The sequence below is a fragment of the Actinia tenebrosa genome, unplaced genomic scaffold (assembly GCF_029948245.1).
Source record: "Actinia tenebrosa isolate PJP-AT-01 unplaced genomic scaffold, QUT_ActTen_1.0 PGA_scaffold15__27_contigs__length_11533743, whole genome shotgun sequence".
Taxonomy (NCBI): domain Eukaryota; kingdom Metazoa; phylum Cnidaria; class Anthozoa; order Actiniaria; family Actiniidae; genus Actinia; species Actinia tenebrosa.
The window spans coordinates 7,802,893-7,828,226 of NW_028292575.1; the positions used below are offsets into that span (position 1 = coordinate 7,802,893).

At 35.6% G+C, this 25,334-nt stretch overlaps 1 protein-coding gene across 1 annotated transcript; it reads left to right on the forward strand.

Moving 5' to 3' along the window:
• Positions 1 to 1,262: 1,262 nt before the first annotated feature.
• LOC116300222 (NFX1-type zinc finger-containing protein 1) lies at positions 1,263 to 24,944 on the forward strand. Its single transcript, XM_089030464.1, has 25 exons — positions 1,263 to 2,031; positions 3,221 to 3,316; positions 3,889 to 4,326; positions 5,122 to 5,217; positions 5,910 to 6,394; positions 7,151 to 7,388; positions 8,224 to 8,343; positions 9,156 to 9,263; positions 9,549 to 9,643; positions 11,587 to 11,664; positions 13,183 to 13,598; positions 14,105 to 14,194; positions 14,669 to 14,812; positions 14,958 to 15,101; positions 15,587 to 15,686; positions 16,128 to 16,311; positions 16,808 to 16,995; positions 17,566 to 17,714; positions 18,561 to 18,672; positions 19,213 to 19,517; positions 20,088 to 20,291; positions 21,329 to 21,415; positions 21,869 to 22,054; positions 22,843 to 22,905; positions 23,459 to 24,944. The coding sequence occupies exons 1-25, from the start codon at positions 1,439 to 1,441 to the stop codon at positions 23,786 to 23,788; spliced, it is 5,049 nt and encodes a 1,682-aa protein (XP_088886590.1). The 5' UTR covers positions 1,263 to 1,438; the 3' UTR covers positions 23,789 to 24,944.
• Positions 24,945 to 25,334: the final 390 nt, after the last annotated feature.

Consider the following 25,334-nt stretch of genomic DNA (forward strand, 5'->3'; position numbering starts at 1 on the left):
CTGGGAACGAGAATGATTCAAGTTGAATCATTGTTTGGCGGCAATTGCCTAACTAACAGGATTTCCAGTTTGACATAAAATCCCCACTTTTCTTCGTTTATCATAGCGGATATGCCTTGTAAGACAATGTTTCGGTTTTATAAAGGCTTCCGGCCTCGTCCACTTGTAGCAACTTGCTGTTTTTGGAGCATCAATTACTGGAAAGAGAAATCACTGAGGCGAAATTCTTGGCCAAAAAAAAAACAACAACAACAACAACGACAACCTTGGGGTATAGGTTAAGGATGGCTTTTCATAATCACTAAAAATTTACATTAGATTCATTATAAACTATTTTAGTCCTCAAAGTAAAGGAAACCTAACTCGGCAAGAATAAGAATTCCTCACCCCACACAAAACAATATTGACTCGATCGTAAGTTTCTCAACATTCTAATTTAAAGCTAGTCTCCCCCACAGCAGGGGAGAAAACGTTGCGTGAAGACACTGAAAGCGGCTGTGGGGGAGACTAATTTAAAGCACGTTCCTAAAACAAAAATTAACGCGCACAAAAAGCAAAATAGTCGAAACATCCTTGCTTTAACAGCAATACAGCCTTGTTTGACAATAATTCTTCTTAACTACAAAAGAAAACAGAACTGCAAGACTTGCGGCATAGTCAAAAAAACTTAAATTTTTGTTTTTAGGAATATAAGCCAAATGCTCCTCTTGACCATAAGATTTTGTCAGACATAAGTTTTTTTTGTAAAGAAGCATCGATGCAAATTTCTTTTGAACTAAATCAAAAGGGTCAAAAACGGATATAAAACTGTCTATACAAACCCACTTTCAGTCCTCCAGTGCAGTCCATTCCTGAAATTCCAATAGATTCCCAATAGATTCCCAAGTCGTTCCAAGTCCCTCGCATCTGATCTGCTAAACGATCTTCAAAATTTGGCGGCTACAAACCGATGACTTGAAGGATCTTAAATCAAAGTCCAAAATCGGTGTTCCTTTGAGCTACAATGTTTTATAAAATTTCATTCAGTTTTGCAAAGGCTTCCGGCCTCGTCCACTTGTGGCAACTTGCTATTCTTTGAGCAATCATTCCTGGAAAAAGAACGTAATTTTGCCGAAATTCTTGGAAGAGTCAAAAGAAAAACCCTTGAGGGTAGGGGTAAGGATGGCTTTTATAATCATTAAAAACTTGTATAATATGACGTTAAATTAACATTTTAAATTAACTTTAACATAAAAAAGCGTAGTATCGTGTTAAAAATACCATGAATTTGTTTTTGGCTTATCTTCAAGGAATAGAAATAAGGCTGGACAATGTCTTGATCTCTACCTCCAATTTCGGCAAAATTATAAGCGCTTGATTTGACGAGGGCTTCGCATCCAGAAAATTTTGGGTTGAGGTTAGTTTTCCTGACGCGAAAACCTAACATTTAGCTATAAGTATGGAGCCCCAGGCGATCAAGGCGATCCTTAGGGAATTCAAAGTTTGCCGTAGCACTCTTCATGCAACTCCTCTCGCTAACGAGCTCAAACCACTCATTGAAAATGTAAAATTTAAACTTCCTTCTTCTGTCAAAGAAGAATATCAAAATCAGCCACTTAAACTCGAAAGATCTTCTCCAGAATTAAAATTAAGGCTACAATATCTAAAGGAATTTTCAGCTCAACCTAATGCCAGTGAAAAATCTAAAAATGTCAACATCTTCTGTAAAGATTTCCAAACCTTCCTTGATGGCAGATCAAATTTACTGATAGCTGACAACATACTTGAAGATGCATATAAGATTATTCAAGATTCTGAGAGAAATGAGGAGGATGACTTCGTTCACAAAGCAAGAATTGAGGGTGTAGTTCTCAGGACATCTCCCAGCTACGTGTCTTTAATCACTTTGGATGGATCAGAGGAATTATTGGTCAAAGTTAATCGAGAATTTGTAGGTCTTGGAATTAAAGTCAGAGCTGGTGATGTTATAAGTGTTGTCAACCCCAAGTTGACTCAAAGCAAGACAAGTGATTTGGATCCAGAATTAAAATGGTAAGACTCTTTCGATTTGAGATAGGTACTGTATAATGAAATATAATATCATGATTACCTCAGGATCCATTGTCTCCAGAGGGACGTTAAATCGCTAACATCCCTCTGGATGAATAGTGAGGAGGGACATTTAGTCTAAATATCCCTCACGAATTTAAACATGAGGGACGACTAGACTGTTCTTCCCTCATGAATATAATCATGAGGGACGATTAATCTAAATGTCCCTCCTCACCATTTGTGGGGCACGGTCCCTTATGTCAATCACTGAGACCATGACTGGGTCTCATTGAACCAGTAGAAATCTTATACTGGGTGCACTCTTTCAAAGACCCTAGCACTTGTGGGACCCATTCAGTAGAGGTTGCACATGCGTTCATCACATTGTGACTCTTTCTTATGATTTGTGACATAATAAGTCATTGGCATTTCCAATTTGAAATTGCTCATTGTATTCTGGTAACAATTAAATTGTATCAATCAAGGCTCTTTTAAAAAATGGACTGTAATTCATTCTGATCTTGGTTTACCAAAGTCAACTTTACTTAATTTGGTTTACCTTCCTCGGTAATCATACCCTGGGTGCCAGAGGCCATGTGGCACCCAGGGTACGGTAATCATAATATTACAAATGAATAGCATGACCGGGTGATTAGTAATCAATTACGTCCACTCTGACAAGCCTTATATATGTTATTCCAATTCGAATTCGATCTTGGGCTTTCACCTAGCAATTGGATCTGTGGTTCCGTTCGTGATTGTCCCACTCTGTGATTACAGACAAAACTGGTAGATTTGTATAATGATGAACAAAAGATGTTCTACAAAATTAATTAAAGATAGACCACAATGCACCATGTTTGCTATTTCAGAATAGGCCTATGTGCATGCACTTTTTGTCATTGGTGTCTAAAATTATGGCTTCTCTAATTTATATGTTATGAATGAAATAAGAAAGTTGCTTGCTGTGCTGTATGAAGTTACGTATAAAGCTCTTGGGGATTAATTGGCAGAACACTTGAGAAGTATTGAGAAGCACTCAGCTATGTGTCATGCTTTTATATTCTCCTAATACTTCTGTTCTGTCAACCCTTGAATGCTTCATAACTGCGCACAGCAAGTGTGCATGTTTTCTATTTTCTTATGACTAATATGATTCCAATGATAAAAAACATTTTTCTATCTTTAGCTGTTATGATATGTCTAAAGATGAGGTGGACATTTTTTTCAAGAATGTAAAACAACCAACAGACAATCCATTGGGAATACACGGAAAATTTGAAAGGTATTTACAGTTATTACTAGAATAATTCAATTATTGGACTACCCATGTTGCATTTAATGTTTTTGGGAAATTAAATTAATCCCCCACATGTGCATTATAAACTACTTATTTACTGGTAGCATTTACCAGCGTTTGCATTTTGCTATGTGGCCACCCCAGACAAAAATCGCGACATGCACTTTGCAATATATATGCTGTCAATCAAACACATTGATGCCATTTACACTCGTGTGTGATTCAAAAGGTGCCAAAACTTGTCGATTGTTTACGAGTATTATGAGCCACACTTACTGGGCCTATCTGGGCCGATCCAAATGCATGTAAATGACATCAACTTGTTTGATTGACAGCAATCTATTGCAAAGTGCTCGTCACGATTTTTGTCTGGGGTGGCCGCATAGCAATGCAAATGGTGGTAAGGGACCATTCATTTCTTTCTGGCTTTCTGGGAGGGTAGATGGTAGTGAATTTTCTAAGGCAATAGAAAGGAAAAACCTCCCTCTTTTCTCTTTGTTTAGAAATTTTTTTTGACTAATTCTTTCATAATATTATGCAAAATTTTGATTCTTCAGATCTCTTGCTGTTTGGCAACACATAATAAATGTATCTATTATGAAGGAAGAAGAAGACAAGGAACACCATGGAGAAATATCCAAGAACATACTTGAAATCTGTAAAATCTTTGGTGGTTTTCAGGCACAGACACAGATGACCACTATAATGATAAGGTTTTGGGATGCCTTGGAAGATAGCAGGTTCTTTAACAAAGCTTTACCAGAAATCATCAAGGATGAAGCTTGGCAGAGAAATAATATAAATCTTTTGGAAAATGTCCTTGAAAACCTCTTTAAGGCTCATCCAGAATGTGCAGTTAGAGCTATTGGTATCCTAAAAAGTCTGACTTGTATTCCAGTCGAAAGTGGAGTTGAGTTCAATCGAAAACTGTTTTCTATGATTGCGCCTTTCGTGACTGGAGTTAGTGAGAAACCAAAGAATCCAGAATCATCATGGTGAGCATTATTTTTTTCCACACTATCTAATAGGTATTTGAATAATGATGGTATAATATGTGTGAAAAAATTGAAATTCATTCTTAAGGGACCATAATTCATTATTTATCAAAGGGGGGTTACATAGGTAAGATAATTGGGGGAAAATTTGGTAATCCCTGAATATATAGTGGGGTGTTGTAATAATTTATGAGTTACATAGAGGAGAGCCTTTAAAATTCTGGAAGTGAACAGGGGGTCTAGAAAATTTGGACATACTGATATAATGGAGGGTGGAGAAAAAAACTGTATTTTTTTCTATTTTCTTTTTCTATACCCCCTCCCACCCAATATATAATAAGTGATCACTGTACTGTTGCATATTGCTGGTTTTCATAACTGCTAATATGTTGAACTTACCAAAGACATATTAGCATATTATGATAATAATGTGGTGTTAATTTGCCAACAGTTATCATTAACTGCAGAGTTTATTTATTACCACAAAGAAATAGTATAATGGTAAAAGTCGCTCAAGGTAGTGCAAACTAATCGAGCTGAGCAACTGTAACATTTACACTGAAGCAATATCTAACAGTCATTGGCAAAATTATAAAAAAAATACACAATTATTCGTTATAATAGTTCCTGCCAAGTTTCATCAGCAAATCGATCTCTGATTGGCACTGAGTAATGACAATAGCAACTTACACTATAGAGCACTTATTTCCAAAAAAAAATTAGCTATTAAGCAAACTGCATGTTCTTAGATGAAATTTGATGCTAATTCCATGCAATTCAAAAAAATATTTTTAGCTGTTATGATATATCTGAAGTTGAGGTGGACAATTTTATCAAGAATGTAAAACAACTCAAAGACAACCCTTTTGGAATACTTGGAAAGTTTGAAAGGTATTTACAGTTATTACTTGAATTGGGCTACCTGTGTTACATTTAATGCCAAATGTGAATTACACTTATTTACTAGTAGCAATCACATACAGCCCATTTCATGTTTCTGCAACATAAGACTTAACAGACGCGAGGAGTTTTGGCTTCTGTTAATCAAATTTGCAATAAGCTAAGTGCATTCTAATCGTAATTGATATATAATTCCCATGACTCAGAAGCCTATTTCCCACATGCATGGGAAAATGGGTGTTGAGTTGCTGGATTATTTATCTCTTTGATTGGAATAACTAGGAATGCAATCAAGCAACTTGTCATAAATTAGATTGACTGAAGGCAAAATGCCAGACATCTGAAGACTGATAGGTTGTATAAACATGTAACAGGCTGCGAGGACCATTCATTTATATATTATCTGCAGGGAAGGTGGTAGTGGTGGTGGATCTTTTCTAAGGCAATAGAAAGATGTCATTCTTAGCTTCATTGTCATAAAAAATGTAATTCTAATTCCTCCAAAACTTTGATTTTTTATGTTGCCAGCTGTTATCCTGGTTTTCATCCCAAGCACTACCAAACTAATAATCACCAGACAGTTTTATAACCACCTTATATGTGCAAGTATTTCAAATAGATAGACACATTATCAGTACTCATTTAAAGCCCAGTTAATAGAGGTTTTATTCTTTTTTCTTCAGATCACTTGCTGTTTGGCAACACATAATAAATGTATCTATTATGAAGGAAGAAAACGACAAGGAGCCAGATGGAGAAGTATCCAAGAACATACTTGAAATATGTAAAATCTTTAGTGATTATCAGGCAAAGACACAGATGACCACTATAATGATACATTTTTGGGATGCCTTGGAAAATAGCAGGTTCTTTAACAAAGCTTTACCAGAAATCATCAAGGATGAAGCTTGGCAGACAGCTGATAATATAAATCTTGTGGAAAACTTACTTGAAAACCTTTTAAAAGTTCATCCAGAATGTGCAGTGAGAGCTATTGGTATCCTAGAAAGTCTGACTTGTATTCCAGTCAAAAGCGGAGTTAAGTTCATTCAAAAACTGTTTTCTATAATAGCACCATTTGTGACTGGAGTTAGCAAGAAGCCAAAGCATCTAAAATGGAATCAAAAATCAGTTATTCCACTTCCCACAGAACTGGAACATGGCCCAGGTTAGCAATAATTTACATCCTTCTGTTTTATAATAGACCCTATGTAAAATGGCATAAATCAAATGCTTACTCAATAATTTAGGAAATTGTTATGTTATCAACTGAATATCCTGACATCAAGGGAATTAGTAAAAGTCTACAGTTTCAACATAATATGCAGGCAAATATCTGTAGAGTTATGAGCAATTGAAATCAGTCCTAAAACATGAAAATGAGACTGGCAAAGGCCAAGGTTATCTTTCTCATACAAATCCTTCTAATTTCAAAAAACTGTTAACTTTTCAAGTATTTGTGCTTAAGATTACTGGAGTTTTATCTTGTTGGTCATTGAACTTTATCTTGTTCCTCATTGTAAGCTTCATTGATTGAACTTGTCTGAAGTCTTCAAATATTATGTCTAATAAAGGGTCATTCATTTTGTGCTGTAACTCTGAAATTAGTTATGATGGCCTGAAAAATTTCTTTTCACGTTTACCTGTATTAATTATAAGACAAACTTTCCTTCCAATTAAGGAAGAGTATTATTATCATTATAAAAGTCAATGAAAACCTTTTCTAGTCTATACAATCATACGGAAAACATGCAAATGGCAGCTTTAATTCTAACTTATTTGAATTTAGGATGTAATTGATGTTTTTACTATGTATAAATAAAGTTTTCTGTTTGTCTGTCTGTATGTATGTCTACTTTTGACAGGGCTGTGCAGGGCTATGTTACTCTACATTTAACCTTAACAAATTATTATTTCTTATTAGACTTTGATTTTAGAGGCCTCCAACCTGTGAGAGTAAAGAAGGATGAAGACGAAGATGAAGAGAAAAAACAGAAAAAGGGGAACAAAAAGAAGAATGAAATTGCATACAAATCAGAAGAAGAATACATTGAGACATATTACGCTCTACTTCGAGTAGAGTGCTTTCACAAAGTGAAGAAAGGAATCCATTCATTCTTGGCCAAAAAAAAGTGTGATCCTAAAGACAATATGCTTTACTGGTAAGAAGAGCTATTCAATGTGCATACACCGAAATACCACAGTTTATAGTTATGCATCCTATAGCCAGTACCATTGTCCACTGACTGTTTGAGTGTCATTGAATGCATGACTAATGGCTGAAAAAAACTACTGATAAACGGCCAACAAATACCCAACAAACTACCATCAAACAGCCGACAGTCAGTTGACAGGATGTGCATCTGGCCATGGGGCACTGTTCTTGTTTATGAGGAGTGTGCTATATAATTTTCAATCTATAAGTTTCCCAAACACTCAATTAATAAGTTTCCCCAACACTCAATTGGTAAACGAATCAAAATCATGGAAGGATTTTTTCTGACTTAATGATAAATTAAAACTTTGATAATTAATATTTTAATCTACTTGTGACACCATGTTGTATAACTAGGCAAGACAGGACACCATCTTTAACATGTATGTGTTGTTACGCATGTGCGCAACTGACTTTTATGACACAGGGACTCCAACGTTATTTTCAAACAAAAACTTAAAAAGGACATATCTCAACTAAAGATGTAATAACTCTTTCCAGTCAAAATATTAAATTATGTAATAATTAGCTTAGTAGTAGATAAGATCGAGAGAATGAGAGAGAGAGAGAGAGAGAGAGAGAGAGAATGTGTGTGGGTGAGAGTGAGAGGACTAGTATAGCTTAGGACCTAGGATTAGAACACAACCACATCAGCTACGCTGTATATAACTTATCGTGTATAAATAGATATTATTATTATTATTATTATTATTATTATTATTATTATTATTATTATAACATGTGACATAATTCATATATAATTGCTCTTTATTTTCTTTTAGCATCAAACTTATTGAAATATCTGATTGTAATGAGCTGCCGATACATGAAGGCTTGTCCCTTGTGTTAGAATGTCACCACAATAATGAAACTAATAAGAGTGACCTAGATGCTTACCAAGAGTAAGTACTGTAAGAGTTAAATACCGAAAACAGAGGCATTTAAAGCCACATACATCCCAAAGGCTCTTGGCTAGTCTTAATGCCAACGTTTGTGGTATTTAACAAATTTAGTTCGAATTTGATAAGGTTTTTGCACAAAAATAGTCCCAAATGATCTCATCATAATCAGTTTATCGTTCTTAATTCCCATGATATGGGGGAATGCTAAACAAAATGCATTTCAATTTCTGTTTGCTGCAAGGTTAATGAGCTGCATCATAAGAGTTAAAATGCTTTTGTTCAACTAATTCTATCAAATAGACAGTAGTGTACATTGTTTACAAAGTGTGGTGTAAGTTAGCCAAAGGTTCAATTCCAGCTAAGTTCTAAGTTCATTTATATCAAAAGATTTTTTTTCATAAGTTTTCTAAGTTTAACTTCTGACCTCATTACTCATTCAAGGGCAGCATATATATATTAGTATTCAAGGGCAATATATAGATACATCCCAGGGATAGTGGGCTTCAAAACCAATCATTTGGTACATTTCATGTTTTTGACTGGCGGCAGTAAAAAACCAAATTGCAGTGTGCAGCTCGGATCAGTCTATAAAGATTTCGCATGTTTATGAAAATGGCAGTTTATTTCCCTACCTTGAAACAAACGTTCCGAACTTCGTTTTGAACTTCTAGAAGTTGGTTCAAACATTGCAATAAATGTAAGAAGTTCATCGGCAAATTTCGGAACTCTGGAACAAACTTATATGAAATCCATTGTAATCCCTCTACACAAATTGTACAAGTGTTTTTAATAATTTCATTGTTATTTGACAGTAATAGCAAGTGGCTAATGCTTGGCAACCTTGTATGTTTGTTACTTGATGCGACCTTGGAGAACCCAGTCTGGGGTGTTATATCTAAGAAAAGAACAGCAGAAGACAGGTAAAACAATTTGGCGTATCTACATGTAGTGTGTTTTAGGGAATCGATGGGATACTAAGACATGTGTTTAATTTGCAGTAGGAAGTTGGTTAGATGTTGGTAATTTTTTGGATGATATATTGTTGAATAACTGGATCACTCGTAATGCAAACTAGTTGTGTATTAACACATTCACAAACACATATACTGAGTCAAAATGTCTGAAAGTGAATAAAAAAGCAACTAAAGTTGGAGACAAAAGCATAACATGTTAGTAGAGTGATGTATGCTTTTTATTTTTTTTAGTAAGCAGAAACATGTTCACGTAAGCCTGTGTACAAAGAACAACAGACTGAGGGATTCTGAAGTTATAACAGAGCTACAGGAACTAAAAAGCCAAGGTATAGTCACTATCAAATGATAATTTTGCAAAAGTGACAAATACTTACGCCCATTGACTGTACCAATCACTTACTCACAGTTTACCAACCTCTCACTGACACCTTACCAACCAATCACTGTCACCTTACCGACCACTTACTGTTACCTTACAAACCACTTACTGTTACCTTACCAACCACTTACTTACACCTTACCAACCAATCACTGTCACCTTACCGACCACTTACTGTTACCTTACCAAACACTTACTCACACCTTACCAACCTCTTATTCACACCTTACCAACCACTTACTGTCACCCTACAAACCACTTACTGTCAGCTTACCAACCACTTACTGGCACCTTACTAACCACTTACTGTTACCTTACCAACCACTTACTGACACCTTACTAACCACTTACTGTTACCTTACCAACCACTTACTGACACCTTACAAACCAATCACTGTCACCTTACCAACCAATCACTGTCACCTTACCAACCACTTACTGTTACCTTACCAACCACTTACTGACACCTTACCAACCAATCACTGTCACCTTACCAACCACTTACTGTTACCTTACCAACCAATAACTTTCACCTTACCAACCACTTACTGTTACCTTTCCAACCAATCACTGTCACCTTTCCAACCAATCACTGTCAGCTTACCAACCAATCATTGTCACCTTTCCAACCAATCACTGTTACCTTACCAACCAATCACTGTCACCTTACCAACCACTTACTGTTACCTTACCAACCACTTACTGACACCTTACCAACCAATCACTGTCACCTTACCAACCACTTACTGTTACCTTACCAACCAATAACTTTCACCTTACCAACCACTTACTGTTACCTTTCCAACCAATCACTTTCACCTTTCCAACCAATCACTGTCAGCTTACCAACCAATCACTGTCACCTTTCCAACCAATCACTGTTACCTTACCAACCAATAACTTTCACCTTACCGACCACTTACTGTTACCTTACAAACCACTTACTGTTACCTTACAAACCACTTACTGTTACCTTACCAACCACTTACTTACACCTTACCAACCAATCACTGTCACCTTACCGACCACTTACTGTTACCTTACCAAACACTTACTCACACCTTACCAACCTCTTATTCACACCTTACCAACCACTTACTGTCACCCTACAAACCACTTACTGTCAGCTTACCAACCACTTACTGGCACCTTACTAACCACTTACTGTTACCTTACCAACCACTTACTGACACCTTACTAACCACTTACTGTTACCTTACCAACCACTTACTGACACCTTACAAACCAATCACTGTCACCTTACCAACCAATCACTGTCACCTTACCAACCACTTACTGTTACCTTACCAACCACTTACTGACACCTTACCAACCAATCACTGACACCTTACCAACCACTTACTGACACCTTACCAACCACTTACTGTTACCTTACCAACCACTTACTGACACCTTACCAACCAATCACTGTCACCTTACCAATGACTTACTGACACCTGACCAACCACTGACTGAAACCTTACCAACTACTTACTGACACCTTTTCAACCACTGACTGACACCTTACCAACCACTAACTGTCACCTTACCAACCACTGAGAGCAGTTTTCGTGTCAGTGTTGTATTCATGCCTTGCTGCTACTGATGTTTTCTTGAATTTTGATTGGAGGATTTTTTTCTTGCACAATGTGATTGGTCTGACAGTTCCGTGACATTGGTGTCATTGTGTCCACCCCAGGTTCATGCTATATGTTTCTGGCATTTGTTTGGATGGAGAGTAAATTCTTGTGTAATGTGATTGGGCTGGTTCATACCTTGCCGTAAGCTTTTCATAAAGTCACACAAAAACTACTCTACCGACCACTTTGTTATGGTCTGGATTTTTCATATAACCAAATTATAATAATAAATATTCCTTTTAATATTCAGGTCTTCTGGCATACATGATTGAAAGCGACACTTTTTACCCAGCTTTTGGTCCAATTCTAGAAGTGTTAAAAAATAAAGGTAATAATTAATAATAATTATTAATAATTATGTAACTTGTGTATTTAAAGTGCTACTATGATAAAATTTTAATGTCTCCAATCTTTACTATTTAAACACATGTTAAAGTACTTTGCAAAAGAGGAAAATTGGCGTTTTTCACTTCTTGCTAGCATTTTTGGTTAAAGAGATATTCAAGTTTCAAGTTCATTTTCAACTCAGTTTCCTTCAACATAGATTTCACTATATCTCTGAGAGTATTTGATGAAACTCATCCAAACTTTGCAGTATACTTGTATTCAAAACTGTGGTTGCTGTGGCTACACACTGATGTCCAGGCCACTAACACTGATTTTAACCTTTCAGCTATTGCTTTGTTATTTTTTAACTTGAGCAGAAATTTTTTTACTAACTTCGTTTACTACCATAACACATATTTTAACCTAGCCTTATTTGATCTCTCATAAGGTAGAAATTTCAAAAACCTGAATTTTAGATAGGATGACCCGAGGCTGTTGCTATGGCAACTTATCTCCATTGTAAATTTTGAAGAACAGCTAGAATAAAATAATAATAGCAAATTTGATTGATTTTGATTGAAATTAGGCTGAGATATAGCTTATCATAAACTTAGGCTGCTCACAAATATTGAAAATATGGTGTCATCAAGAAAAATGGCCACTAATTTTTTTAAACTCCAATATCCCTTGAAGGAAAAAAGATATTTGAAAAGGAAAGTTACAGTTTACTTCCCTATCAAAGGTCTTTTAATCCAGGCAAAAATGAGCAACTCCAGAAATTTGATTGTAGTTGCACGTTAATTATGACAAATTGTAGGCAATTTCATATGTAATTATTTGTATATTATATGAATAAGGATTGAACATGTGAGTTGAGTATCGGTAGTGGGTGTGGTAATCATGTACTTTATGGCCAGCCAACATGTCAGTCAACAATAATATCTGGCTAGCTTGTTGGCCAATAGCTTGGGCGACACGTCATCACCGTCACTTGACCAAAACTCACTCACTTGCTTGTATTTACAAAAGATTTTTTTTCCAAAAACAAATTGCTCGAATCTTGCTTTTTTTAAACTCAAAGAATTATTATTATTATTTAATTATTATTATTTGTTTATTTCAACTTTGATGTACTGTATACACTAGTTCAACAGAATTTTGCAGATATAGGCAAAATTGTTAGTGTTGAAAAATATTCTTTTTTGAATATTATTATTATTATTGTTGTTATGATTATTTTGAATATTAATTATTATTTTGAATATTATTATTATTTTGAATATTATTATTATTTGAATATTATTATAATATTAGGAATTATTATGGTTACTGTATAATATTTCAAATATAATTATTATTTCTGTTGTCTTTTTTATTAATATGATTATAATTATGGTACCACGTACAACAACATTCTAGATATAATTATTATGATAATTAATTACTTTTCTAATTTTCCAGCCCTGCTCTGCTGACTAAATTTTTTATCTTAAGTTTATTACTTTTTCCTCCCTTGCAGTTACTGTCCCATTTGCAGAGCAGCTTGTTAAAGTCAAAAAATCACCCCTGGCCAGTCGACGGCAATCACCTGACCATTCAGTTGCAGGACATGATAAATGCCATTTCCAGTGGATGTTTGCTAAATTACTTGCAAAGCACAAAATGGAAAGTTATTGCTGTCAAGAAGATAAAGTCTGTCACTGTCAACTACAAAATTCAGGTCCAAATTATCTCAGACATATTACTAAGCCTCCAAAGTGGGATGTCATTTTTGAAAACCCATCTTCAAGTGATTGCAGTGTTAGCAGTGGGTTTTATGATGTTGTGCGAGAGTTCAAAAAAATGAGGGAAGACCCAGAAAGCAAACCAAAATTAGACGACAAACAGTTAGATGCTGTTGAGCAAGCACTTTTCAATAAAGTTGCCCTTATTCAGGTTTGTCATTAGTTCGTCTATCAATTATGCATTACATTAGGTACCTTAACTAATTTAATTTTTTAGCATCCTAAATGTTGGTACAATTTCAAACTTTTTTTACACAGTGTTTTAAAGTTTTCTTCTTAGTAACATATTGTTTTTGAAATGGTAATGCAGTCCCAACTAGTCACTGCTAGACATGAGAATTATGAGTAAGGGAAGGTACAATTTTTAATAAAAAAATAACTAATTTGTGGAGAGTTAAACCTTTTTACTTTGATGAAAGCTAGTTCCTTGTCAGCTAATATATATAGAAAGGGCCTTGAATACTTATTGAAAGTGGTAGGCATCAACCATTTTTTAACAGTTTACTACTAATCCCCCAACCCCCCTCCCCCCCCCCAAAAACGTACCTCCTCTAAGACAGTTCTATGTCACTTTGCCATCTTCAAAATCAGTGTGAAATGTTAATCAAACAACCAACTTACTTTTTCCCCATTTTCACTCATTATCTTAATTATTAGGGACCACCTGGTACAGGAAAGTCATTTGTTGGTAAAGCATTGCTTCATTTGCTACTTTCCATGGAAGTGCCCAAACATGGCCCCATACTGGTAACTAATAAATATATAAATACCTCTTTACCTTGGACATGATAGTGTTTCCCATTTCCAATGATGTATTGTGAGAATGAGAAACTTGGTTTTGTTATGTGTTCTTAATTAGCATAAAATTTGGTCAAGGTTTGTTTCGATTTTCTCCAAGAAATATTAATGGTGTAAGAAGCCATAACAAACATGAAAGAGTGTTTTACTATTGTATCCTCTTTCTTGGATTCCTGTACTAATGGTGTCACATGCAAGCGTAATGTTTCGTTGGACCTTGCCACTGATTTGATGGTTTTCTTTGGCTTTGTTTTGTTTAAACTTTAAGCTCCAACATGCTATACACATTCCAGCCAATTCAATCTGTGCCAGTGGAAAGTGACTTTCCCTTGGTTTGCAAAAAAATAGATGTCTTTGTTTTTTGTTCTTTTCTTAATATTTTGCAATGCTTTAATTCTTTGACAAATACTATCTTTGCTTTAGATTGCTACTTACAAGAATTATTCCCTTGATGAATTTTTGGAGAGCTTTCTGGACAAAAATCCTGAATTTAAAAATGATGTAGTTCGTGTTGGAAGGAGTAAGGAAGGCACATCAGAATTGCTTCAACAGTACAACTTATCTCAGGTAATAACAAGATCAATGTTGGTGGCAAAGGGCACTAAATGTTTTGCCAACAATATTTAGGTTTTCACTATACCAAATCAACCGTAGCTCCTTGAATTAGTGGTCTACATTATTTCAAACATCTGTAAATAATCATATTTTTCAGCTTACAAGTGGATCAATGGAAAAACAAATGTATCAGAACCTTAAGAAGCTGGACACGGAGCTGTATTTGATAAAAAAGGAAATTTATCAGTGTTTCAGTGAATTGGAGAATTCTAACCATTTTACTGCTTCTGTATTTTTAAAGGTATAATTTTCATTTATTCAGCTTAAAGTGTATGATGTAGTGCTGAACAACTGCCGTTGCAGTAATATTAATAATAGATACCCTGGGCCCCAGAGGTTCTTCTTCTCTTCCTGTGGTTGTAACGAGTGAGCAGGCAGGAGGGAGCGAAAGGAACCCTTGCGACATCCCTTTAATAAAACAGGCAATGCCGGAGCGAGAATAAATGAGCCATGCTCTGACTTTGATCAGCCCAGAGGTTGTTTCAGGGTTTAATCTGTGAGTTAGCCATGTCCTGACTTTGATCAGCCCAGAGACTCTTCCAGGGTTCAATCTGTGAGTTAGCCATGCCCTGTCACTTTGATAAGCCCAGAGATTGTTTCAGTGTTCAATACACATGCACCTTTTGAAGGTTTCAACAAATTTAGTGAGTCCTTTAATTTAAAAACTTCTAGGATAATGTTCTTAGTTTAGAGTGTTTTATTTCTTTTCCCTTTCTTCTCTTTCAGGAAGCAAATGAGAAACACTTGAAATCATTGCTTAAAGACAAAAAAGAAAGAATAGAGGGAATGATGAAAGATGAAAACTTCCTAGACAAATACCAAAAAGGTACTGCAAAAGGATGCTTAGTTTTAGTTTCAAACCTTTAAATTTATCAAACCCTGAAACCCTTGGCTGATCTAAGTCAGGGCATGACTCACAGATTGAACCCTGAAGCAATCTTTGGGCGTTGGTCAAATTCAGGACACAGCTAACTTACAGATTGAACACTGAAACAACCTCTGCCCTGATCAAAGTAAGAGTATGGCCAACTCACAGATTGAATAGGAATTTAGCTTGTTAGGTTTTGTGGAGGGAGCAAGACCCTCGAATCGAGGGAGCTTTATTATACCCCAGCTTTGATTCTCAAATTGATCAGAGTGTTCAGCTCAATGTATGTCAGGCCGTTACTTGAATGCAAGTAAAATATTATGAAAAATAATTTTTATCTCGGGCTTTTTGTTAACTCATTCCATTTTACTGTCGTGACTCTTAAACCTATGTTTCTAGAGCTTTTGGAGATGATTAAGGAACCTTTAAAGACATGGATGCCAAGTGAGAAGGAGTTTGAGAGCTTTGCACGCAATGCAGGCATACCTGAAGCTGTCCAAAGCAATACAGAAGGTCTTCCAACCGATGCAAACAGCAATAATCAGCTGAATGACAGTGGCAGTACCATTGATTCTGAAAAAACGTAATGTTTTTGTTGAATAAAAGGAACTTATAGATAAACTTATTACTTAAATGTACTTACTTATGAGGCGCTTTCGAAATGTGTTTCAAACCTTGGTTGCATTGTTGTTGCTTTTTAGTGTTGTTGATATTGCTACTTGGTTGTTGCTAGACAGTTAGACTAATAAATATATCAATGTATATTTAAAAAATATATCTTACGGTGTAATAATAAATAATTGTCGTTGTTGTTGTTGCTGTTACTGCTTCTGTTGCTGTAGAGTTGTTGTTGCTGTTACTTAAATGCTGTTGTTGCTATTGTTTTCACTGTTGTTATTGCTGTTATATTGTTGTTGTTGCTTTTGGTTGAAAAATGAATTACTTCAACTTACAACACAAACCTGGCTATTAATTTTCAACTGTTGGTTGACCCTCTCTCCCCTCCAGACAGTGTTTTAATTTTTTTCATGTTCGGCTTTTAAAGTACTTTACCCGACCCTTTTTTACTTTATTCATAGAAACGAAGATGATGATTCTAGCGGGCTGGAGACTCAGCCTTCAGATGACCTTGAAGAGCGTCAAGGAGCACTGCTTGATCAACAACAAGATAGTACGCAGCTTGGAGAAGAGATTGCTCAACCAGTTGTTCCAATTTCAGCATGTGAAGAAGAGGTGCTGGTTACACTTCCTGTAATCCCTGACGAGAGTAAGTTTCATCATGATAATGTGTGTAATTTTTTTCCAGTACTGTATCCTAATCAAAAATTCAGTTGTGTGTTCTGACTGGCTGCATGAGGATGCAGTATTTTCTATCTCTGGTGACTCAGTGCAGTCTTGTATCCTAGGATAACAGATCGTTAAATAACAAAACAAATTGAGGAAAATATAAACAGTTTTAATTGACAGCCGATAAATAAATAAAATTATCTACCGTCCAAAACGCGATCCCAAATAGGGAAAAACTGTGCCCTCGGTCTATAAAAAGGAATTAAGAGAGTGCAAGCATTGCTGGACACTCATATGTAAACACAGCTCATTTTGAGGTACCAAATTCAAGAAATATTTCACCATTCAACTATTTACTTCATGTAGAATACTGACAGTACTGAATTAAGGCATTATATGGACTTTAAAAAGCTCTACTTACATACATGGGGTATTGGGTCAATGATTGAGCACATGACCATAATCGTTGAAAGGGGACACGTAGGAGCACACCCATCCATCCCATCCGTTCTTACCAAAAGATTAATACCTATTGATTGATTTTCTTAAGAACTTGGGGATTTCAAGTCAATTCTAAATGCTGGTGATATTGAAGAACTTACCTTGGAAGAGAAAATCCAATTTGTCTATGCTCTTCAGAGACAAAACAGGACAACTCTACGCAAAAGATTTTTGCAGCTAAACAAGCAACTGTCCCAGGTATACATGTATAGAATATAGTTGATTTTAAAAAGTTAGTCACCACCTAGAAAGATGATATCGCTGAGGATCATGGGAAACTCTATCTCCGAAAGTAAAGCTGTTTTATGCTCACAGAAGGAAGTGAAACCATAACTGGTAAAAGATCTCAAGTCCATATAATTATTAAGCAGTCGACACGTGTACAATTTATCTACCCATAATGCTTCCCGGTCTCAGCTTTGTAGCTTTTCAGGTGACTATTTTTATTGAAATAAGTATTTACATTGATACAAAAGAAATCAAAAGTGTCAGTTATTAGAAATGGACCTCCGCGGCCCTAACTAGTTCTAAGAAATGACGTGTACTATTTGAGAACTGGTCCCATTTGATGGAAAGCGCCCTTACGCTCCATCATTGGCCGAAAATGCTGTGAAATGCTGAAAATACTAGCCTTTTGTTTCTGGGTGTGAGTAGCTACTGGTATCGATGGACACGAAGAAAAAGGAAGTTTTTTCTATTTTCAAATTTGGAGTAGATTTTGTGTGACTGTGAGATAGCACGTCATGGTACGGAATTATTGAGACAATTGGAACCAATCACTGCCTTCCAGATAATTGCTTATAGTAATCAAGTTTTTGAGACTTGACACTGTCAAGGTCAGAGCACATCCATACTATGATTCTTCCACAACCATATGAAAACTATTTCAGTAGTCCTGATGATCACCACTTAGGTGGAAAGCTCGAAAAAAATCTTTCTTAGAGTTGAAGTAACCTGTAAAACATTACAAACTTACGAAATCTGTTCTATTGGTGTAAGATGACGTTAGCATGCCCATGTTTCTGTCTCCTTTTCTGTTTTCAGAAACAGCAAATAAGGAAGGAGATTCGTTACCAACACTCTGTCAACATCTTGAAAAAGCGAAAAGTTATTTTCATGACGGTTAATGGAGCTGCCATTAGAGCAAGCTGGTTAGGTAAGACCATCTGGCAAAAAAACAGCCAGGTATTTTAAAACTGTAACACTTGACCACCGGTTGAAAAAAAAAGGATCTTGTGGTCCATTGTTATGATGGGGACAGAACCCTCATATTATAATAAATGGTCATTCGAGCCCTGCATAATGGAGAAAACACCACCTCATCTGGGCATAGTTAATAGATCTGGGTGTTGGCCAAAATACCTGGACACTCGATCCCTGTGTAAGCTTATAAGTAACCATGTCTAAATCAATGTCTATCCTAAGACTCAAATCTCGAAAACTTTAGAATTCTGTCCAGCAGCACACCCCCATGTTCCATGAGCAGTAGACACTTGTATGAGGCGCTAATAAGCAATAGCTGGAGTCAAAATAATGACATATTTAAGTAGTAGAAAAAACATTCAAATGTCTGGAGTTTAAAAACTTTGGCTCCTAGGTAGGAAATCAGTGCAATATACGGAATAGCGGTAATGCGGTAAAGCAAGATATAATATCAAACAATGATAAACTTAATTGTAATTTGATTTGCCAACAGAGTCTATCAAACCCTCAGTAATAATCGTTGAGGAGGCTGCAGAAATCCTGGAATCCCAGCTTGTTGCAGTAATCCCATCATCCGTTCAACATCTGGTCATGATTGGTGATCATAAGCAGCTACGCCCACAAGTGCATTATGATGTACTGTGCCGCAAGTTTTACTTTCATATTTCAATGTTTGAGCGCCTGATCAAAGGTGGTCTTGATTACGTCCAGCTGAACCAGCAAGGAAGAATGAGTGATAACTTAGCACAACTGGTCAGAGAGCTGGGGATTTATAAGGAGTACAAGACCAGAGATGAGGTACGTTGCTTTTTAGTTAAAAATTTGTAAAGCTGAGATTAAACAGCAAGAATGCAGTTTTTGAATGCATGGAGCCAGATTACTTCGCATGTGAAGCAAGTCAATTTTAAAAAAATCTGATTTCGTTATTGGCTATGATGGGTGCAGGGTTTTTGTAATTTGGTGGATTTTGCAAATGAGGGTGCTTTCCGATCTCTTTGTCAAAGAATATTTTGGGGTTTTATAGGTGTGTCTTATAAGGTTTTTGAATGTCAACTTGGAGAATGCTCAAGCAGGTTTTTTCTTTCATATCAAAGAAAGCAAGTGTCAAAATACAAGACTCACGTCCCACCGGAAACCATGGAAAACTTTGCTTTCACAATGGCATTTTCATGGTGTCCTCAAAAACCTCAGATGGTTTTTTGAAGTCAGTATGTGTCATCTCCTTTCTCGCTTGCCCACACATTTTTCTTACAGTTGACAGCCAATCAGAGCCTGCGATATATCATAGCCTCAAGTATCCTTGCATTTGCTTGTGAAATAGCTATTAAAGTTGTAATGTTGCATATGTGCACCTTTTGATTTTTGTAGGTCGTTCGAGCGAACTGTTTGCCAAATTGTCTGAAAAAGCCAATGTATTTCTTCCATCACGATCACCAAGTGAAAACTCATCCTTCATCACACAGCAAGTATAACATTAAAGAAGCTCATCAAATCATCCGGGTGGCAAAGTTCCTTTTGAAGAATGGTGTTCCTCCTGAAAAAGTTACAATACTGTGTTCGTATCGTGGCCAGGTAAGTAGTTTGTGTCGTAAGAACTGGTTTTATTTCCTCTATCAATGGCTCAGTTGGTTAAAAACATTACTCTGTTGTGAGCCAGGTCTTAGATTCCATCTCCAGGGCTTTGGTACAGTGTTCATTGTTAGTTCTTGTTTAGATTCACTTTAACAAATAGACATCAGTTTTTTATGTGTCATCACATTGTAAAAGTAATGTGGATAATATTGATAATAACTAATTCCAGACAGTACCCAATTCCATGAGGCAGTAATCTATATTCATGGAACATATCTAATCGCTCCTATAATCCCAAGGCATGACATAACATTTAATTGCAAAACTGTTCGGAATTAGTGCAACACACTGTATTTACAAAACAAACTTTGGAACTCTATGTATTAATTTTGGGTTTTAAAAAGCTAATCTTTCTGAGATTGACACCAGTCCTGTTTGTTTATACTACTAGGTAAACTAGGATCTAATAGATGTTTATTATTATGTTTAGTCTTATTAAAAATTCTAAGATCCTGCATTTTAAGAACATTTTACAGTGCTTCACGTGGAATTATCATCATGATGAAGTAGGTTTTGATGAAACCGTTTTGATATACGTCAAACAAGGCGTTTCCATTACATTCCATAGATTTGTGCCCTTGAAAACCTTGTGTTTTCCAACAATGTCATGAAAACACTTTTGATTGACATCCACCAAAACCCTATTTCGTTTTGACGGCAATTTGTACGAAGCCCTACTGTAAACTGTAACGTATGAATGGTCCAGCTGCTCATACTAACTGTTAAAATAAAGTAACAAATGTTTATACCAGTGATTTTACCTCCAACTAAAGCAACTATTTGAATAACACATTCTGTCAAAAAATAAGAACATTTTTCTTTGAGTGCTGAACTGCATTTCAAACATTTCATTTTGGAGCTATATCTAAGTATTTTTCATAAGAGTGGCCTCTGCATAAACCTGTATCTAATGGCGGTTACACTCAATGATAACAGCTGAAGTACTGATCATTACAAAAATTCAATATTCCTTCCAGGTCAATGAATTCAACAACATTAGGAAACAACCCAATGTTGGTTGTGGTCTAACAGCTATAAAAGTTACCACTATTGATTCCTTTCAGGTTTGTTGTGGCATGTGTACGATGACTTTTACTAACTTCGATCTTTTTTTGGGAGGTTTTTTCATTCTGTCCATTCAATGCTGAAATATTTAGACCCCATTCACCTAAATTTCAATTAAAACAACAACAGAGTAAAATTATCCTTGTGTTACGAGGGTAGCACCTATAATAGCCAGTTGCTAATGAACCTGCTGCCCTCGTTCCATGATCGAATTAGAATTTAGAAGTTGATTTTTGCAGAGGGAGGAAAATTGGAGAACCCAGAGAAAAATCTTCAAAGCTACAGGAGGGAACCAACAATCGACTCTACTCACATATGATAGCAAGAGGGGTGTTTCTTAACTTTCCCCAGTTATTTTGCCCATTCTTCCCTCGCGTTCGGATACCTAAATAAAAATAAGGACAATATAAATTTTTTTGTTAAATTTAATGATTCATTATTTTTGGTTTTAGGGCAAGGAGAATGACATTATCTTGTTGTCATTAGTTTGCAATATTAGCAAATCTAACAGTGAAGCTAAAATTGGGTACCTCAGCTGTAAGAACAGATTATGTGTAGCCATTTCAAGAGCTCGCTGTGGGCTATATCTCTTTGGTAATGCAGATCTCTTGAGCAAAAACTCTAAGAAATATTGGAAGGTAAGAACTCCATTTTTTTAAAAAATTATTTTTTGTTATCCTTTCATTTTTTTTCGTGTTTTTTTTTTGTTTTTTGTTTTTTTGTTTTTGTTTTTTTGTTTTGTTTTTTTAATGTTTTATCCTGTTCTTTTTTTACCGTTGATTTTTAAGTTTGTGCCCTGTAATCCTACAATATTTTTCATTCTTTTTCACACCTCACAAGTAAAAGTTATGTTAATTTAGTCTCTACGCATTTCTACTCTAACATAGGGTGCTTCCCATTTTGTTTAACCAATTGGTCTGAAATGGTAAACGTAAGTTCTTAAAATACTGATTCGGTCGGTTCGGGCCACGTTGGTCCATTTCTAAGAATTTACGCGTACCATTTCAGAACTGGCCACTCAGACGAATAAAACCTTTATTTGAAAATAATTAAAGCCAGGGTAGTCCATTCAGAACTAATAAAAAGGTCTGCTATCAATGTGAGCTCTGGTAGACTTAATGGAAAGCGCTCTTAGTGTTCATTGCAAGCGTTACTATTTGGTACTTGTCGGGGAATGGATAGAGCAGAAGCAACCAGGAGCGCCTGCAATATAAATACAGGTCAACGGTCCTTAATTTGTACTATTATGATTCTTTAGTAGTTATTTATGTGATATATACATTATATATTAATCTATGTTATTTCGTGGTCTCTCCTTCTTGTTACGTTGGTTTATACTGAAATGATCGTGTGCAGTAAGCCGTAGGTCCTTTTACTTTAGACCAACACAAAGTTTTTCCTCGTCTTTCTTTATTCTTTTCTACAGAAGATTATTGAACTCATGCGAAAAGAGAAGTGCCTTGGCAATGAACTGTCTTTTTTAAATCTGGTCAGTTTGATTCTTATTTTGATCCTCTCCATTTCCCTAAGGTCGGGGGGACACACAGGAGACAGGTCGCAGGGACTCTGAATTCCCTTCATGTGACATAATGATTTTTGAGATACATTCTTGTCGCTGTAACAGAATTATGTCCCTGGTAATATGGCAAACAAGTTTGAATTTGTGAGTCAGCAAACTTTCCATTGCAACATTGTGTGTGCTTACTCAGACGAGGGACCTGTCTCTGCGACAAAACAACAGTTAACCAATAAGCTTGATAATGATGATTTATGATAATGATTTATGAATTTATATAGTGCCCTTTCTATATGAATATAATCAAAGGCGCTTTACATTGAGAGTGATCCCCCTTTTTTACCTGTAAATTTTTAACTGATCTCCATTCCAGCATTTTAAGAAATGTGATCGCCACTAAATCCTCCAAATCTCCCAGCCCAACGCAATGACTGGTCCGTAAGAGTAACTGAAATCGCAATAAGAGCTTGGGCTACCTGTGTGGCAGTCTCCTTTAATAATATTATCGTTGGTGTTTTCTTTAAAGGAACAATCTCCGTGCATAAAAAAGACGTCCATAGGAGAGGCACCAAAAACAGCCACATTAATAACAGATTTGAAAATTCTGCTTGATCCTGAGGTATCACTGAAAGACAGTTTTGCTCTCCTTGCTGAACAGTTTGGGTTAAAAAAAAAAGAAATAGATTATCTCAGATCAACTGGTAAACCCACCGAGAAACTGCTTGATCATATCAGTGGCCGTACCATTGGGGAATTACAAGATAAGATCAATAGCATTGAAAGAATTGATGTCGCAGATAAAGTTAAGGATTATATTCTCAAGAATTGTAAATGTTTTGAATGTACTACCACTTAAAAGATGCCTAGCTGAGGTAAAATTGTATAAAGGGTATTTTTAAGTTGTTTAGGATGTAATATTTTAGGAAGGGGGTTTCTATGGTTTTTAGTATAGTTTAGAATGATACACAAACACATCAGCTCTGCTGTAATATTGTGTTTTTAAACACAAGATTAAAAGTGCACTCCAAGCAAAGCAAGGGCTCCGTAGTTCGACCCTTAGTGATCTTACACACTTGTTTTAAATGCTTCTCTCTGGGGCCGGGTTTGAGTACGTTTGAGTACGGCAAGAAAGGAAGTGGTGATGCTGAATACAATTTCATGTCTTAAATTACTGTTTTAGTCAGTCATCAACTGTTTTCTGATGAGAAAAACTTGAAAAACTATTTTTATGGAAAGAAGCAATTTTTTTTGAGATGATATTCGAAATATCAATCAAAGGAGGTGTTTCTCTACGACTTCTCTCTTGCTCTACAGCTCCCATCGTGTTTACATCATGGTATATAGACAGGCACGCCGTTTTACATTCCTTAAATATAAACTTGAATATATGGATTGATATATATACACTCTATTGCAGAAATGTTGATTTAAGACATCGGGGTGTCTTCTATCTTCCTGCAAATGTTATAAAGTGCTTTCCGTTTTGCTTTTCAACTTGTCTGTTCAGTTTAGTCTAGTTTGTGGGAGACTATTAGATCTATGGCTGCATTATCAATTGGTTTGGAAAACCGTCTACCCAGGAATGGTAAATGCATTAGATTTTTTTAAAATTTTCAACAAAATAATAGTTTTTATAGTAGATAAATGTTAATTAAGACTTAATTTATTTAAGCATAATTTATTTAATAATGATAATTATTTTGTAAATACGGCTGAATAGACCGATATATGAGTCAAACTCATGATTAATGTTTAGGACTGAAGTTTAATGGAAAAAAAAGCAATTATAACCATGCAAAGCAATATGCATACAAAGTGTCCTTCGTTAAAATATAAATGTAAATTCATCATTTGCTAGCACTTTACAAACAGACAGACTTAGCTCGATCCAGGTGTTTGCAAGCATAGTTATATACTATGAGAAAAATATTAGTTTTATTTGCTGTATCCAACTTCTAAACTGTTATTATTTTATAGACTGACAATCAAGTCAATAAAATGTAGTTTAAAAACTGCTGTATTTTCTTGTTTCAAGGGAGCTGTCAGTACTTCGAGGATTTTTTATGGGTTACGATTTCTGCAAGGGGGAGAGAGGGGGGAGGCATCACTTTTTAAACCTCATTTTATACTGAGCTATACGACACAATACATTATTTTTTAGTTGGCACTTAATATTAGAGTGGTTTTCATAAACCCGTGAAATACACACTAGCCAAATACAAAATAGTTGACCCTAATTCCATTGTGTTCTTTTGTTGTCATTTCACTATATATTACTTACTAATGATATCAAGAGAACATGAACTAAGAGAAGGAATCCCCGTGCCCCATCATGTGCACACTTTGATGCTATTTTTAGAATCTATTCTAAAAATATCATCCAATGATATCGCTTATTTGAT